This window comes from Protomyctophum parallelum, assembly GCF_964188405.1.
Source record: "Protomyctophum parallelum genome assembly, chromosome: 11".
Classification (NCBI taxonomy): domain Eukaryota; kingdom Metazoa; phylum Chordata; class Actinopteri; order Myctophiformes; family Myctophidae; genus Protomyctophum; species Protomyctophum parallelum.
The window spans coordinates 14,187,670-14,205,683 of NC_139707.1; the positions used below are offsets into that span (position 1 = coordinate 14,187,670).

General features: G+C 41.4%; 3 protein-coding genes across 4 annotated transcripts in view; 2 read left to right on the top strand and 1 right to left on the bottom strand.

The window, feature by feature from the left end:
• Positions 1-2,289, top strand: part of lrrfip1a (leucine rich repeat (in FLII) interacting protein 1a) — a 54,032-nt gene extending 51,743 nt beyond the window's left edge. For both annotated transcript variants that reach the window (XM_083777097.1, XM_083777098.1), the window contains one exon: positions 168-2,289. In XM_083777097.1, the coding sequence (XP_083633223.1) occupies positions 168-275 (108 nt within the window). In that variant the 3' untranslated portion in view covers positions 276-2,289. The remainder of the gene's footprint in view (positions 1-167) is intronic.
• tyw5 (tRNA-yW synthesizing protein 5) lies at positions 294-6,401 on the bottom strand (the record flags this gene model as incomplete). Its single annotated transcript, XM_083776696.1, has 9 exons — positions 6,215-6,401; positions 5,891-6,045; positions 5,634-5,703; positions 5,338-5,382; positions 5,087-5,224; positions 3,805-3,892; positions 3,397-3,513; positions 2,745-3,073; positions 294-359 (listed from the first exon to the last, which is right to left on the bottom strand). Exons 1-9 carry the CDS (start codon positions 6,293-6,295, stop codon positions 294-296), a joined length of 1,089 nt encoding a protein of 362 aa, XP_083632822.1. The 5' UTR covers positions 6,296-6,401.
• Positions 6,402-6,681: 280 nt separating this feature from the next.
• Positions 6,682-12,770, top strand: maip1 (matrix AAA peptidase interacting protein 1). The gene is made up of 5 exons (XM_083777286.1): positions 6,682-6,980; positions 9,704-9,775; positions 10,110-10,236; positions 10,382-10,541; positions 11,677-12,770. Exons 1-5 carry the CDS (start codon positions 6,696-6,698, stop codon positions 11,753-11,755), a joined length of 723 nt encoding a protein of 240 aa, XP_083633412.1. The 5' UTR covers positions 6,682-6,695; the 3' UTR covers positions 11,756-12,770.
• The last annotated feature ends 5,244 nt before the right edge of the window (positions 12,771-18,014 follow it).

Here is an 18,014-nt window from a genome sequence, read left to right on the forward strand (position 1 = left end):
CTTAGTCAAGTAATTATTTTATTTGGATCGCTACTTTTACTTGAGTCATATTATTTTAAATTAACACTACTTTTACTTTGATACAGTTTTTGGCTACACTACCCACTTTATGCAATTTATTCATTTAATTTACATCCGTTTTATTCTGTTTCTCTCCTCCATGACAGCTGCGCTCAGCACTGGACAAGATAGATGAAGTAGAATCCAACAACAATCACTTATCTAAAAGACTCGATAAGATGAAATCAACCCGTGGAACAGCACCGACGCCATAAGAATAAGAACCCCTGTGGTCACCTCTGCTCTTTTGCCCTGCGCTGACCGCTCATCTGGGAAACGGTGTCCGCACTGTTGTCTGCCTATTAGCAAACGCACTGTATGAAAAACTAAGAAAAAGAAAACATACTTCAAGAACACAAACACACGCAATGTGCCATCTTTTCCGTCTGTTTGTTTTTGTCCCAAGAGAATTCCTCCGTGTTTCTGTACATACTGTACACACCCAGAGAGCTCCCCAGAATTACACCTGGAGTGGGAACACGGTGCCGCATGCCTTTAGGAAAGCAGACAATGGTTCTGTTCTGCACCATGGATGAAGGAAAATGGCCACAGGATGGTTGGATTAGGTGACAGGAGGAGGACGGTAGATCCTGCACAAGAATAACCTCCATTCTGGCACAAGAGACAAATGGTTTATTGCTGTATTTCTAAAACTTTCTGCTGCCTGTTTTCAAGATTGAAGATATGGGGTTGCCATGGAGATTATAGGGATGCTGCATCGTCCAGCTCCATCATATCTCAATGCCATGACAAACTGTCGTTGAATGACTGTTATATTCATGCCTGAGAGGCCATGATGACTGCATGTCTCAACAGACCGTGTGTGCCAGCGCACACTAGCATGCATGTTGTAGATGAGTGCAAAGGTGTGAGTGATTTTCTTTATTATGCGCTCACAACTTTTTTTGTCTCATTTGCATCAAAAGCCAAAGTATAACGAATGAAAAAGAAAACAAACTATTTAGGTGTGTATGTCTGTCCACAATTATCTACTTTTTTGTTACTTTTTGTCTACACAAAAGCTTTCTTAACACAATGATGAATGCCATCACAAGCAAAAATGCACTTGCTATTCACCAGCTTTCAAAGATTTGTGATAAGATGGCCTGATTCAGGTTATCAATCCTTTGAGGTACAAGTTGAACATTGTTGCTTACATATCTGCTACTGTGCCTCCATAAACCTGCAACATAACTTGGTGCTTATTTCTGTCACATAATGTAGGTCTCTATAGCCTGTAGTAAGTCACTGGTTGGCTCTTGCACAAAAACGTAGTTTTAGATTTATGAAAGAAGCCAAGATAGTTTACTTAATCTTTTTTTAAATTATAAGTACACAATAACACCATGTAAGTACTTTTGAAAATGTCTAATATAAGTTGTCAACAGGTAAGATGCACACTTCATTGGGTACAGAGTATATAATATCCTAACAAGTACATTGTTTTATGGATTCCAAGTAACTTTTATGAAAGTTGAATTCACTGGTTTGGAGGTTAATTCACAAGAAAGAAAACTGTTGTAAAATAAATTTCTGCTGAATTTAATAAAAAATGAATGATAGAAATGGACTGTTGTTTATTAGACACCTGCTGCTTCACTGTTTACAAAGCTTTAAAATGTTTCTCAGGAAACCTGTAATCTTTGTGCAATAAACTTTCTAACATTGTTTTGGCATAAGTGTGTCTATGCTAGACCTATGAGATTGTGTGACTGAAGCCAGTCTTGTACTTAAAAGTAGGTTTCTAGTCCTAAAAAGTATTCTGAGGAGAAATTATCACATAGATAGTTGTCGGGTGAAAGAAGCGCTGGTTCCTCTATTTAGTAACGAACACTCAACCGTCCAGTCTCAATCATAACATTACATAACATTGGGTGTCCACCGTACGGTCTTCGCTTCATAACCTTATTTAATTAACCTTGTTACCTGTGTCCTGCTCATGTGACCTTAGTAACCAATACATGACAGCAGCGTGTGTGGCAGCCAATCAGGACTAGGAGCCAAAGTCGTCATTAAATTTGAGTAAGACAGGTCAGGTTTCACCGGACTAAAAATATAGCGCTCCTGTCAGTCCGGAGGAATTATTTCATGTATATTACTGTTCCACAAATCTTGCATAGTACAGACACACCACAGTTGGTCCACAAGACTCCACATTTGACCACTGTAGTGGATTCAACCAGGCTTGTCCAAGTTACTGCTTGGCAATGTATTTCTAGAGGCAGAGATCTGTGCAGTTCTGATACAATTTACAATTTACAATTTAGGCATTTAGCAGACGCTCTTAATCCAGAGCGATTTACATTTAAGCAAGAACAAAAGCATGGGAATACATCACATAAAAACATTTATCATGAAACATGCGTAAGCTAAGTAGGTAACAGTGGAATATCTATATGATGAAACTATACATACACTATACATAATAAACTATACATATTCACTACTATGCTATACATATGTACTATGGCGTGCTATGACTATATACAATACAATTATAGTGCTGTCTACATAACATGCTATAAGTCTGTGTCAAATGCTATCTAAGCCAACAGAAATGCTATCTAAGGGGTTAGGGTAAGTGCTATGGGCCATGATGGAGTCTGAAAAGGTGGGTTTTCAGGCTACGGCGGAAGATTGGGAGTGATGCTGCAGTTCTGACTGCAATGGGAAGTGCATTCCACAGTTTTGGAGCCAGAAGGGAGAAGAGTTTGGGACGTGTGGAGCGTTGTCCCGGCGTTTTTAGGCGTTTTGATAGGGTGGCAGGGAGTGGAGTATGCACGCTGTTGGATGCGTTGAACCATCCGACGTCCATAAAAGTCCCGATAGTCTGGTGGAAGGTCGTCAAGAGTGTTCAGGGCCCTCTCCATGGCCTGTAGGGCCCGAGTGGCAGATAACAGGTCTTTATTTCCATAGGGGTCCTTCTTATCATAACTCTCTGCAGCTAGATGGCGCCAGAACACATTAACACCCACACCAAACTCTAATGCCAGGGTGTTATGGAACCATAGGGCTAAAAGGGAAAGATAGATAGACCTTAATTAATACATATGTCTGAGGTAAAGATAATATGCATTAATAATATATAATGGAAATAACATTTCATTTTTTTAGCACAATAATTATGGGATATATGTTACTATAAACAAAAGATCAGGCCAAATCACAATGTGATTAAGATTAATACATTGGGAAAACAGGCTGTAACTATGGAGCACTAGAGATCATTAGTGCATTTGCATCAGTGTGTCCAGTCGCACAATACGGTCAATCATTTCCACAGTATGAAAGCATGCATAGAAATGTGCAGAGAATAAGGAGACAGTTGAGACATACCAGGGATGTAAAGCAGGTCTCCAGCCTCCAGCACACACTCATATCTCTGTGCCTTCACAAACTCAGGAAACTGTTCCAAGTCAGGGGAGTCGATCTCAAGGACCTCAGATTTATCACCTGTTGGTTAAATGAACCATGAAGAAAAAGCTGCATTACAATTACAACACAGCATACATTTTCATCACTTACAGTAAGCAAGAATGGAAATACATCAAATTCATAGAAATGGTCATCAAAGATCATACATACAAAGAACCTAACATCCATCTAACAGTAGAATAGCTGTACAATGAAACTATGAGTATACACTATAGAATGCTATGTCTACATAATATGCATATGGCTGCGGGCTATGGTGGACTGTGAAGAGGTGAGTTTTCAGCATCTGTCTATATGTGGTCCACTCACCTGACAGGTAGAGGTGCAAGGCATCCTGGGGGCTGTACAGAACCACACGTTTCCTCCCAGTCACCTGAGCCAGCAGATTATCCATCACCTGAGACCAAGGAGAGAGGTGGTTTGTAGAATCACTCTTCTAATACACATAGCATATTAGTATTCCACTTCAAATTTATATTCTTTTGGCAAAAAGCCGATACACACGTCAAAAGGCTGGTGGCAGGTGCGTAAGGCAATAGAGCATATACAGTGTTTCCTGCAGGAAAAGGCCTTGGCATGGTGCTGGGCGCGGGGGGACCTTTTGGTTAATTATTTAATTAATTTGATTAATAAATTAAGATTAATTTGTATTATTGCTCTTGTATTGCTATTGGAGACACTGGGGGGACACTGGGGAGGCACTGCAGGGGCACTGGGGAGACACTGGGAAAGGCACTGGGGGGACACTGGGGAGACATGGGGAGGCACTGGGGGGACACTGGGGAGACACTGGGGGGACAATGGGCAGGCACTGGGGAGACATGGGGAGGCACTGGGGGGACACTGGGGAGACACTGGGCAGGCACTGGGGAGACACTGGGGAGGCACTGGGGGGACACTGGGCAGGCACTGGGAAGACACTGGGAAGGCACTGGGGAGACACTGGGGAGGCACTGGGGGGGCACTGGGGAGGCACTGGGGAGACATGGGGAGGTACTGGGGGGGATACTGGGGGGACACTGGGCAGGCACTGGGGAGGCATTGGGAAGACACTGGGGAGGCACTGGGGAGACACTGGGGAGGCACTGGGGAGGCACTGGGAGGACACTGGGCAGGCACTGGGGAGGCACTGGGGAGGCATTGGGAAGACACTGGGGAGGCACTGGGGAGACACTGGGGAGCCACTGGGCAGACACTGGGGAGGCACTTGGCGGAAACTGGGCAGACACTGGGCAGACACTGGGGAGGCACTTGGCGGAAACTGGGCAGACACTGGGCAGACACTGGGGTGGCACTGGGGGAGACGCTGGGGAGGTACTGGACATTTCATATCACACACACTATGATTCACTATCCCCCTTTTTCTTTTTTTGAAGCTTGGCATGGCGCGATTTATTTCAAGCATGGCGCAGCGCCATGCCAACAACATTGTGCAGGAAACCCTGATATATTAAAAGGGTATCTTTGAAAAACAAAGAGAAGGTCCCGCACACTGTCAGACACTAAAGATTTGGCAAGTGTTCAAAGATACCTATTTTAATGTATCAAAACAAAATGAAGGTTCCCACATCCCACTGGTTCCAACACTCACATCGTAGTGTGTCCACAGCTGCAGACCACAGGAACTGATACGGAAAACACTGGAGAAAAACTGGTCGGGTGCAAAGAACTGTGGGATACGAAAGTCCTCGGCCAGGTCAGGAAACTGTTTAGTCAGATCAGCAGGTTCCTGTGGAAGGAACCAGATCACATGGATCAGAGTACTGCTGGTTCTGTTTTTTATAAACTACACCTGATATATTACTAAAGTATATTAAATAACTGATGGATTTAGCTGGATACCTTTCGAACGTCCTCTCCCAGTGATCGAAGATAGTAGCTCTCATCCTGACAACAAAAAGAGACTGTGCATGATTATGTAAAATATTGATACAAGCAGGAACGGTTTGAAAGGTGAAGCAGAGAAAACTTCAAAGTTTATCTCCAGTCCCACATACATACCGGTAGATAGTATTGCATTTAGAAGCAATAAAAGTATAAAAAGAATATCCATAAACTATAAGCCATAATTTGTGGCTTTTAAAATAGAACATGCTAAGTGCATAACAGCTGCTCTGAAGTGAATATTAAACTCTTACCTCACATAAGAAGAAAGCACAGTGTTTTTTCTCAGATGCTCTTTTTACAAATTCATTAAAAGGCAGAGTCCTGTGAATACAGCCAGATAGGATTGATAGATTAATATTTTGTATTTTCAGCCACTCCTTTATACCTAACTTTGTGTGTGTGTGTGTGTGTGTGTGTGTGTGTGTGTGTGTGTGTGTGTGTGTGTGTGTGTGTGTGTGTGTGTGTGTGTGTGTGTGTGTGTGTGTGTGTGTAACTGGCATCAGCTCACCTGTACACAAAGTTTTTGTGCAGGAAGTCCATCTGTGGGACAGCAGATACATGGATCTTCACTTCTCTGTCGCCTCCCTTCTGCCCCAGATACTCAACCGTCCATGTGTCCACACAGGGTCCCAGATGCACTCCTCTGAGCACAGCTGGACGCCGCTACAATGGATATGGAGGGTATGAATTTATAATCTTATTATATGAAAAAGAGAAATGTAAAGGTTTTACATTTCTCGTTTTCATATAAAGTTATATGATCATATCTTTTTATATTAAAGCATTTGTATGCTTTATTAATAATACCACCACGAGCTGCTGTAGGCTATACCTGTGGATATATTTCAGCAAGAAAAACATCCCGATCCACCTCAGTGAAGATCTGTACTGCAACCTTTTCCTGAGACTCCATTTAACATGATGCTGTGCTGTAGCAACACGGTGTTTTTGATGTAGCATGGGCTACTGTACTTCTGTAAAACCACAGAAACTAACCTCGCGTCACCATGATATTTATTGACGCAGGCATTCCAACTCGGAGGAACATTAAACATTAAACACAGAAACAGAACAGATCCAGATCCATCCTGAGAACAGGTGTCACATTGTTTACCTTCCCCATAGCGAATATAGCAGACCTTAGTATGTGTAGAAAGAAAAAAGTAATACTGACTAAACTTCAATTACTTGCACATTATTAAGGCCAATTTGTTGACTTTATATGCATTTTTACATAATGATAAATTAAGCATCTACTGTGTTTCCAGTCGGAAGATATATGTACACGGACAGGAGGTTGTGGGATAATCAAGATGGCGCTGCCCATGGTGGTGTTGAGAGGTTGTTGTCTGTGCAACAGGTCGGGTGTTTCTCGTCTGTTCAATAAAGCTCAACGTCTGGTTCTGACCAGGTCCACGCCGGTTCTGTCCTCAGTCCGATCTTACGGTTCGGATCCGGGACAAAAACCACCGAAGCTGCTTGTTGTTGGAATACCGAACCCGGTCACCTGGTTCCGAACTCGGTGCTATTACTTTCTGATAAGAACCTTCTTTGATAAAGATTTCAATATCGATGAATTCACCGAGGGAGCAAAACAGGCGAGTTTAAAACATTTCAATAAAGTTAAGATTAAGACATGCTTTATACGTACAAGTTTAGCTGCTTCCCTTTAGCGTGTCATTCATATGTTCTCCAGTGTAACAAGCTAAGAAACGGTGTAATTGCCATGACCAAATCTGCCAAATGTAACTTTATCAATGATAAAGCCGAGGAAATCAAAAACAATCCTCGGGAACTCTGGAAGTTACTAAACAACCAACTAGGCTGTGGTCAGAAACTAAAAACCAGGTTTACTAACATAAACATCAAATCGAATAACACCCTCATCACTGACAAGCTTGATGTAGCCAACCACCTGAACATCTTCTTTACAAACATTGCAACAAAGCTGGTTAGCAAACTGCCCTCCCACTCTGGGCGTTTTGGTGTAGAGCACATCAAAGCCTTCTACAAAAACCTTGGTGTTTGTAAAGATGATTTCAAAATGGCAATGGTAACAACCGAGGAGGTACTTAAAAAACTGAGTGCCCTCCAACCCCACAAGGCCACTGGCCATGACAATATCCCCTCCAAATTTCTCAGAGACTCAGCCTTTTCCATAGCTCCAGTCATCACCCACATAGTTAACCTCTCCATTAAACAGGGACAGGTCCCCCAAGATTTTAAACTGGCCAAAGTAACCCCCTTGTACAAAAAAGGGAGTAAATTAGAACCCGGCAACTACCGCCCTATTTCTATTCTAAGCTCCATCTCGAAAGTGATGGAAAAAATAGTCTATGAACAGGTTGAAAAGTATCTTGCCACTAATAAATTGCTGTACGAGTTCCAATCTGGTTTCAGAACATCCCACTCCACTGACACATGCCTACTCTATTTGAGCGACCACATCAAACACGAGGTGGACGCTGGAAAATACTGCGGCATGGTCATGCTGGACCTCCAAAAGGCTTTTGACACCGTGAACCACTCCATACTGGTTAACAAGCTTAAAGCTATTGGTTTTGATAGCACATCAGTGAGCTGGATGCAATCCTACCTGGAGGGGAGAGAACAGATGGTGGAGGTGAACGGAACACTGTCCCCTCCCCTCCCAGTGAGCTGTGGCGTCCCACAAGGAAGCATACTAGGGCCTTTACTGTTCCTAATATATGTTAACGACATGACTTCAGCTTGTGACTGCAGCTTGTTCCTGTTCGCAGATGACTCAGCACTGCTGGTCTCGGACAGGAACAAACTGCAGGTTGAAAAGACCCTCAGCTCTGAACTCGGTAGAATCTGCACCTGGCTCGCTGATAACAAACTATCCTTACACCTGGGAAAAACTGAATCCATCCTCTTCGGATCAAATAGTAATCTCAGCAAGGCAGATGGCTTCTTGGTTAGAGTGGGTGACAATATTATCACACGAAAAGATCAAATTACCTACCTAGGTTCCATCCTGGAGGCCAATCTTTCCGGTGATAAGATGGCCACCAACGTAATCAAAAAAGTCAATCAAAGAACAAGATTCCTTTACAGGATCTCCTCACTGGTCAGCAAAAACACCTTGAAGACCTTAACAGGAGCCCTCGTACAAGGTTTCTTTGACTATGCATCCACCTCTTGGTACCACAGCACCTCAAAGGCCCTTAAAACAAGGCTCCAGACCTCCCAAAACAAACTGGTCAGGCTCCTACTTGGCCTCACCCCCCGAACCCACCTCACCCCTGCCCACTTTGACAGGCTGGGATGGCTTAGGGTCGACGACAGAGTACAGCATCTTGCAATGGGTCTGGTCCACAAGATTCGATACACCACCAACTTACCCATGTACCTGTCTAAATACTTCCTTAATGTAAACAAAGTCCACACCCACAACACCAGAGGGAGTGCAACAAACCATGTACAACCCAGATTCGGCACAAACAAGGGACTAAATTCTTTTCGCTCCTATGCCACCAAAATGTGGAACGCCCTACCAACAGTCATTAAGACATGTGAATCCCTTGACTCCTTCAAAACCGCTCTCAAAGGGCACCTACGGATGGCTGCAATTCGAAACTGGCCTCTGTAAAAATCTGAATCCCCCCCCCCCCACCCCATTTCCCCTCACTGTATATGTATCTTTTCCCTTTTTGCTTCCTATATGGTGAATTCCTGTTCTGTTCTTTAGCTACATAGAAGTGTCTATTTGTATGTCTCTAAATGTTTTGATGAATTGAACAATGTGGACCCTGTTGTAAACAAGTGTAATGCTTAATTGGGTCGTCCACTCACAGTTAACAGTCTTTGTATTGAGTTTGTGCTTAAAATGTACTGTAAATTCTACAAACTGTTAATAAATATTTCAATCAATCAATCAATGTTCTATGTTCCCCACTCCTCCCGCCCCCCCAAAAAAGGTTCTATGTTCCCCGCTCAACCAAAAAGAGGTTATAGCCTATGTTCCCCACTAGCAGCGTAGATAATAGATGTAGAGGTTCCAAACGGAGCTAGTACAATTAAGTTATGATGATAAAGACAACAGATCATTGTCTGCTGTTGCTTCTGTGTGACACCTGGGCTACCTCCTGGGTGATGATCAATATGTTCATATTATATTATTATGCCACAACTCAAAGACAACTATGATTCGATCATGTTATATCCATCTCTTTCAATTCACTGAGACAAATTCCTAGCAGCCGAAGCCGATGTGGCAAAAAGGAATTCAATCTTTAATCATGTCCATGGAAGCTTTTAAACATTTTCATAACTGTTCCCATAACGTGTGCTGTTGCAGGCTTTCTCCCATGTCTCCAGACTCCTGTCACAGTGTCAGTTTGAAGCTTTGGAGGGTCTTGTGACTGAAGATGTGAGTACAGAAATGAATCAAGTGCTATAGCAATGACAATGTTCAATATTTGAATTGTTACAAATACACATACCATATATCTAAACTGTAGTACAAAAGTTCAAAGTACAGGTCAATAAAATACATAAGCAGACAACCATCTTTCCATATAATACTTATAAACAGCACAGTATCTGACTGTTTTGTATGGCAAAATTGAATGTCCACTTGATGTTCATCACATTGGCCGCATGGTAGCAAGAAATCAAACTGTCTGTACTGTAATTTTCAGCTTCTCACAATTAGGGCCATATTAACCTGCTCTGCCCTTTTTACCCTTTTTGCTTTCTTACAGCTGATTGAGAAACTGGAGGAAAAATGCAACCTTCTCCCATCAAGTCACCAGAAGGCGCTCTCTGCAGAGCCTGAAGACATCATGTACTCCACTCCTGGGGACGTGGGCATCTACTATGATGATAACGGTAACCATGATGACACGTTTTACCTAGAAAAAGCTCATGATAACATGGGCTTAAGTCGTTAATAAACCACTGTCAGTGACAACAAGTTGATGTGTTGAGGTTGGAATCTTTCTCTTAAAATACAATGTTAACATTTACTTTCCAGGGAGGAAGTTTGTCAGTATTCTGATGCGTTTCTGGTACCTGACGAATGTACGTCTCCCTGACCATGATTTGGAGGGAAGTCGCATCTTCCAGGTGTCCATTGGTGGAGAAGAGGGAAAGAGATTTAGAGAGACTAAGAGAGTGCTAACAGCCATTTATGAGTGAGTATTAGGAGTATTAACTAATTATCACAATATAAACTCATCACAAAATGTCCGGAAACTTAAAGGTAGGTTAAGTGATTTTCACCAACCTAGCCACATTTTGCTGTGGTATGGCAATATGGCATGATCCAAGTCACTCCATCTAGCACGTACACAGCATGCCCAAGCTGATTCCCCAAGTGTTCAGTTGGGTTGAGGTCTGGACTCACGGCAGGCCATTCCATCCTCTCCCAAATTCTGGAGGTACTCTGTGATGATGCTGGCTCTGTGGGGGCGAGCATTGTCATCCTGTAGGATGGCGTTAGGTCTCAGATTCAGAAGATATCGGATCGCCACTGGCTCCATAATCGCATCCCGACAAGTTTTGCCAAGATATAATATATAAATATGTTTGCCTGATGTAGACCTAGTCGGTCAAAACGTTGCAATTTGTTGTCTTAAAATCTCTGAGCTCTACAAACTGGTGTGCGGATGTTCTTCCTCTAGTGAGGAAAAGCCAGGCTCTGCATTCAGCCAGGCTTTATGATCCTGGCTCGATAAATCCGCCCATTCTAAGCCTCGCTTGGCTTTAGTGGAATGGAATAAACCAGGCTGTACAGACCAGGATTTTACAAGCCTGGTTTTGGCTTGGATTAGTTCATCCAAGTTTCGTGAAACAGGCCCCAAGTCCCTTACAAGCTGTATCTTATTGTGAAGGTGACTAATCAGCGATTTAAAAAAAGATAATAATATAAAATCCAATACCAATTGGTGTTTTTGGGGGGAAATAATTGACCAAAGTTAAGTTTACAAACTTGAAAAAAAGAAAAGAAAACGTGTTTTAAATCACAAAACAGCCGTCCTACAAGCTCACAAGTATCACATTGCAACACATTGTGTGATCTTGTAGATGTCCTATATTCACTACTTTTGACACTGTAATACGACAAAGTATGCATTTATTTATGAATAAATAAACAAAAATAAATGAGATATGGACTGGAGATAACAAGGCTTCTGCCCAAATGCAACAATATTCATAAAAAACAATAAATCCAAGTGGTGAACAGTGGAAAGCAGAAAATAATATACAGCATAATTATGTAATCTCTACAATAACAATTATTGTGCTTTCTTTTTGATCGTCTGGCAGATTCCAAAGGGAGTTAACTAAAGGAGTGCTTCCTGACTGGACCATTACAAGGATAGAGCACTCCAAACTGTTGGATTGACGGAGTTTAGACGGAGTTAAGGAAACTAATCATAGTGATGTGCACTATAACATAACATATTGTACTTTAAGGAAACGGCACAGTATCTACTTTGCTTTGGCAGGCAGGATTATCTCCCTAGCAGCCTCCAGATGCCCCTATTGAACGACGGACAGTTACACCACCTCAAAAAGAACCAGATAGATAGATGCTGAAACAATTGCCAATTTCAAAGTAGTTAAACCAAACACAGGTGGTCTTAGATACTGTCATATATGCTGTGTGACAGTGCATATTTTCCCTCTCCTTTCTGAAGTCCAAATGGCACTGGAACGAAGTCAAAAACTAAAGTTATGATTTTAATTGTGGGGAGAGCTCCTGTTTCAATAGACACATACATGCGTTAGGGGTTTCCGCTTGCCCTGACCAATAGAGGGTATGCGTGTGACATCATCATCAAACCCGGAAGTTATGCAGGAACGCCTACTCAGTGGCAAAAAACTACTTTGTGGCCTTGACAGCCTCATACATCCAAACCGAAAAGTCCTATTTGATTGCATTAAACAACGTTAAACAATGTCAAACTCACTTTGCATGTTGCTTTGCCACTCGATTTGCCATTCACTTTAAGCATGCGCATACCCTCTATATGGGGGCTGCATTGATGCATCACTCATTGAACAGCAGCGGTGGCCAATGGGTTTGGCAGACAGAGTGCAAGCAGGTGACTGCTGCCATCATATTTTACCGACACACAACTGACACAAGCGTAGAGAAGTTTAGTGGATGACAGGAATGTATATGAAAAATAATTCAGTGCCGTTGTTTTGTGAATGACAAACCTAAGACCACCTGAGTTGCCCTGAAGCAGTTAACCTTGCTTATCTGCAAGTGAAAACTCTTGGAGTGTGTGTGAGGGAGCTTCTTCTCAGCATTTGTTCTCAAGTGTCTTGATGTGAGAAAGAAATGTGGGAAAGAAATATGTCAGACATGTATAAAATGTGTTAATGTGTGTAAAATCATTCCCTGAGATAAAGTGCATAATTGTGTGATTGTCATTGTATTTATTTTTGAGAGTATGGAATATCCATCAACTTCCTGTATGCTCTGATTGCCCCAAATATTCCTCAACGGCCTGTTATAGTGCCACCATGAGGCAGATTTAGGCAAAACACATTTCTGTACATTACTCGTACACATTTTATCCATACATCACACAATTCGGTATACACTATCTCCATAGTCATGTGATCAACACGGAGCGGCACCATTTCCCATCTTCCATCCTGATTGGCTAAGATTGGCTTCCAAAGCTCACATGATTGGTCCCTTTTGAAAAAATGCCACAAATCACAAACATAGTGTGCAATTTCCGTGAAATTATACACGCACATTTCCACTAGGCAGAGGACGACATGCCACAATTCCCCCCCCCCCCAAAAAATCAGCCTCACGGTGGCGCTATAACAGGCCAATTCCTGTTTTTAGCTATAACTGCATGATCTGTATACAACTTATGTATGCACTCCCTAGAGGCCATGGAAAAACATTGTCCCTGCATCCCTCCACATCTGCCGGTTATAGTGCCACCATGAGGCTGATTTCTGCAAAACACATTTTTGGAACAAAATGTCTACAAACATTAGCAGATCTACAAGCTTGTACTACTACAAACATTAGCAGATCTACAAGCTTGTACTACAAACATTAGCAGATATACAAGCTTGTACTGCTACAAACATTAGCAGATCTACAAGCTTTTACTATTACAAACATTAGCAGATCTACACGCTTGTACAACTTGTAGGTTGACTATTTCTGACAACGAGAGTTTAGTGTTTAGAGAAAAAAGGAGTGTATCTAGTAAGGAGCCGTGGGGGACCCCGGTCAACTATGTATATTATATTATTAATTTGACAGTACAAATTACTAGTCATGCTGTGACCACACACACATCACACGCACGTACACACACCCCATGTGAAGATCAAACAAAGTATTTTATGTTTCTTTTGAGGACAGATATATACAGACATGTCATTTTAAAAGGATGCATCTTTTACATTGCCTGACATTCATTCTGTGTTCTCAGATCAGTGGACAGAATACTCATCTCGACACAATCATCTTTAGACAGAGACATTGTGCTTTATGTCTGGTGGATCAAACACCTTTAGACAGAGACATTGTGCTTCATGTCTGGTGGAGAAATAATCTATTTTTAATTGATCATTTCAGTTATATAATATCTCAATGCACATTTTAACCTCATGGAGCACATCACACCATACTCTATTATTTTAAAACAACGACAGCTGATAACATTACACATATTCACAGCCACTCTTTTCAGAACCAGGATATGCAACGTTGCCAGATCTTATCAAAGCACATGTTGTAGTTCTCAGGTGGTCCTTGACACCATTTAGTGTCCCGTACACTAACTTTCCACTGGGCACGGTGACGTGTCTAGTGTTGGTGGACGAGCAGGGAGAGGATATAAGAAGCAGCTGCACGATATCATAGTGACTCGGCTTCAGGATGAAGGGCTGTGTGGCTTTGCTTGTTTTACTGTTCTGTCTGTCTGGGGCTGCTGGGGCTCCGGGAGAGAACGGACCGGTCAGTGAGAGAGATAGTGATGAGCTTTGGGGGATGCTGATGGAGCTTAGAGACATGGTGGTGGTGCAACAAGAGAAGATGAGGAACATGGAGACCAGGGTGGCAGCCAGCGAGGAAGAAGCCAAGAAGCAGAAGATGTTCATGACAGGTTAGCACGGTCACAATGGAGCTGGAAAGGTATACAGCCTGAAATGTGTATAAAATGTTTCATAGTTTAACATAATGTTGCTCTTACCTATGATATTTTTCAGTAATGGCTGCTAAATTGAGTGCTAGCGAGAGCAATGTGAAAGTCCTCCAAGTCCATGTTGCAGACCTCCAAACCAGACTCAGTACCAGTGAGGTCCATGTTGCAGACATCCAAACCAGACTCAGTACCAGTGAGGTCCATGTTGCAGACCTCCAAAACAGACTCAGTACCAGTGAGGTCCATGTTGCAGACCTCCAAACCAGACTCAGTACCAGTGAGGTCCATGTTGCAGACCTCCAAAACAGACTCAGTACCAGTGAGAGACATGTTGCAGACCTCCAAACCAGACTCAGTACCAGTGAGAGACATGTTGCAGACCTCCAAACCAGACTCAGTACCAGCGAGGTCCAGGTCGGAGACTTGAAGAAAGAAAGTGAAGGTAATTTGAACAAGATGATGTTCAGTGAATAAGGGCAGTGTTGAAAAGGGACTTACTTTGATGTTAATTACTTTAATTGATCTCAGAGAATATATTTTTATCATAAAGGTTACTGTACAGGTGATCCATATAATCTATAATGGAAAGCTTACTCACTCAACAGTGAAAGTGCATGAGTATTTACTGTATGACTGACTTAATGCTAATGTACTGATTTCAGCTCATTTTGCTCAGCTGACCACCATAGAAACCAGGCTGACTGCTGCTGAAAGCCAAGTGCACCAACTGTGGAGTAAGTATGCTTTATAAATTATATACTAACATTAAGTATACATGTATATCAAAGGTAGGAATTGAAAAAATCCCAAAAGGTTTAATTAAATGGAGTATAAGTACTATAATAGAATATTATATATATACTAATATACTGTACTATATACTGTACATGCATAGTAAACATTATGTTCAGTCTTCAAAGACTGAATACTGAGCATTATTCCCCAAATATGCATAGAAAATTAAATGTTCTGTGAATTTATAATCGGTTTAAAATAACCGTAGCATAACTATTCTTTGGCACACACTTGGCCAAAGAAAGTGGAAAAAAAGAAGAAGCTCACAACGAAGTGTGACATGTTGCGAGCTTGTAGATATGCTATATTCGTTAATGAGTAAGTGTGAATATTGATGGTACTTTCACACTCACAACATGTTACAATTAACCAAAGTATAATGACTTTACCGTCTTCCACTGTTAAAATCTGGATCTGACCATTAAGGTGAATGAAATATTTAGGTTTACAGTTTTCTGGATCCCAAAGGTCTCTGTTTTTATTCTACACTATATCTTTGCTGAAAACAGCAGGTCTACAGGTGCACAACATGCCCAGTTCAACACATTGCAAGAGATCTGTTATTTTTGCTCCAGAACAGAGGTGATAAATCCTGTCTCTGTAATAATATTCCATGGAGTATTTAACTCATTAATCAACTAAATGGAAAAAGCGGCACTCCCAAATAAAAGATGCAAATTTTCATGTTTATTTGCGAACGCTGACGCCTTTAGGCAGAGCCTTCTTCAGAGCAGACTTTTTATGTCAGTCGTTCTCAAACATTATCATGTTAAGAACCCCCAAAAATATATGTAATTGGCCGCCGACCCCCATCTGAAAATATGTTGTTCGATGAAGTAAAGCAAAAAACGCACTGAAAGAATATATATTCAAAGATTTGCACCACATTTTCACGATTTTTCAAAAATAGCAGATCTACAAGCTCGGCACTCGTAGATCTGCACACCAACACCATCTGCTTAATGTAAGATAGGACTTTTCTTTGTGGATGTATGGGCTGTCGAGGCCGGAAAGTAGTGTTTTGCCGTAAGTGATTGGCTTAATATAAAATTATGCTTTTATAATATTTAAACTGTTTGATAATGCTCCTCCTGTGTTGACAGACAAACCGAAGGTGGCCTTCTCTGTTGGTTTGGGTAATGTTGGACAAGTGGGACCGTATAGTTCTACCACCACTCTGGTCTACAAGAAGGTCTTCAGTAACATCGGCAACGCCTACAATCCATCTACAGGTAGGTAGTGAATAAACTACAATCCATCTACAGGTAGGTGGAGATTAAACTATATCTACAGGTAGTGCAAAAAGTGTTTACTTACGGAAAAGTATCAATACTGCAATATAAACTACTCTGTTACAAGTAAAAGTTCAGAATTAAAAATGTGCTTAAAGTGAGTAGTACTCATTATGCAGAATATACGTGCCTTTTAAATGTATAAAAATCTACAAAATAAAAATAACTAAAGTTTTCAAATAAATCTAGAGGAGTAAAAGTACAATATTTGGATCCGAGAAGAAGTAAAAGTATTGTAAATTGTAAATACTCAAGTAAACTACAAATACCAAAACATTGTACTTAAGTACACAGTACTTAAGTAAATGTACTTAGTTACTTTCCACCACTGTGCAACAGTCCAGAGGGGATGAGGAAAGTACTCACACAACTTGTAGATCTGACTTTTTAATTAAGGTTTTTATTTTTATAATTGTATTTTTAATTTCTATTAATGTAATGTGTTTTCTCATCCTGTGTTCTCAGGGGTATTCTCTGCGCCCGTCAAAGGACTCTATCACTTCACATATGCTGCACTTAACTTGTGGTCATCAGAGTATTTCTGTGTCTACATGTATAAGAATGGGCAGAAGCTCTTATCTAACTGTGGATACAATAGTGGAGGTCATGAATACGTATCTAGTGGAATGATGGTAGAGCTGGAGGAGGGAGACACTGTTGACATGCGTTTAAATGCAGGGAACAGGCTCTATGATGACTCAAGCAACTACAATGTGTTCAATGGTGTTTTGGTCTATTCTATGTAACACTGTGCTACTGGTACCATTACTTTATAGAGTGTTCTGGTCTATTCTATGTAACACTGCTACTGGTACCATTACTTTATAGAGTGTTCTGGTCTATTCTATGTAACTCAGGTCCAAATGGACCTGCTATATGCTCCATTTGGTTCCATTTGTAAATTAACAACATATTTTACATATTTTACAATATAAATTGGTGGTCCCAGAGATAGAAATTCCATTCAATGGGGGTCCGCAGACTAATGCATGTCAAACTGGGGGTCTTTGAAATTAAAATGGTTGAGAGTCACTGCTAGAGCCGTAAGAATCTTCTCTTATGGGGGTCCCTGGCAAGTCTTTTCAAATGGGGGTCGGCGGGCTAATAAGTGTCAATTTGAGGGTCCTTGATGTGAAAAAGTTTCACAGCTACTGAGTCATAGATCACATTTAAAACAACAGCCTTGAACCAAAGTGCTGTACATTCAGTAAGAATACTACAATTAACCTAAAATTCACAATAGTGTGAAGTGAGGGGCGCCCGGCTCAGATTTCCAGGGGTATGTTGATATGTTCTCATGAAATACATTTATTACAGGTTGTATTTATATCAGTCACATGACGTCTTACGTCACGGTACATTTACTGCCCTAAACAAACATTAAATG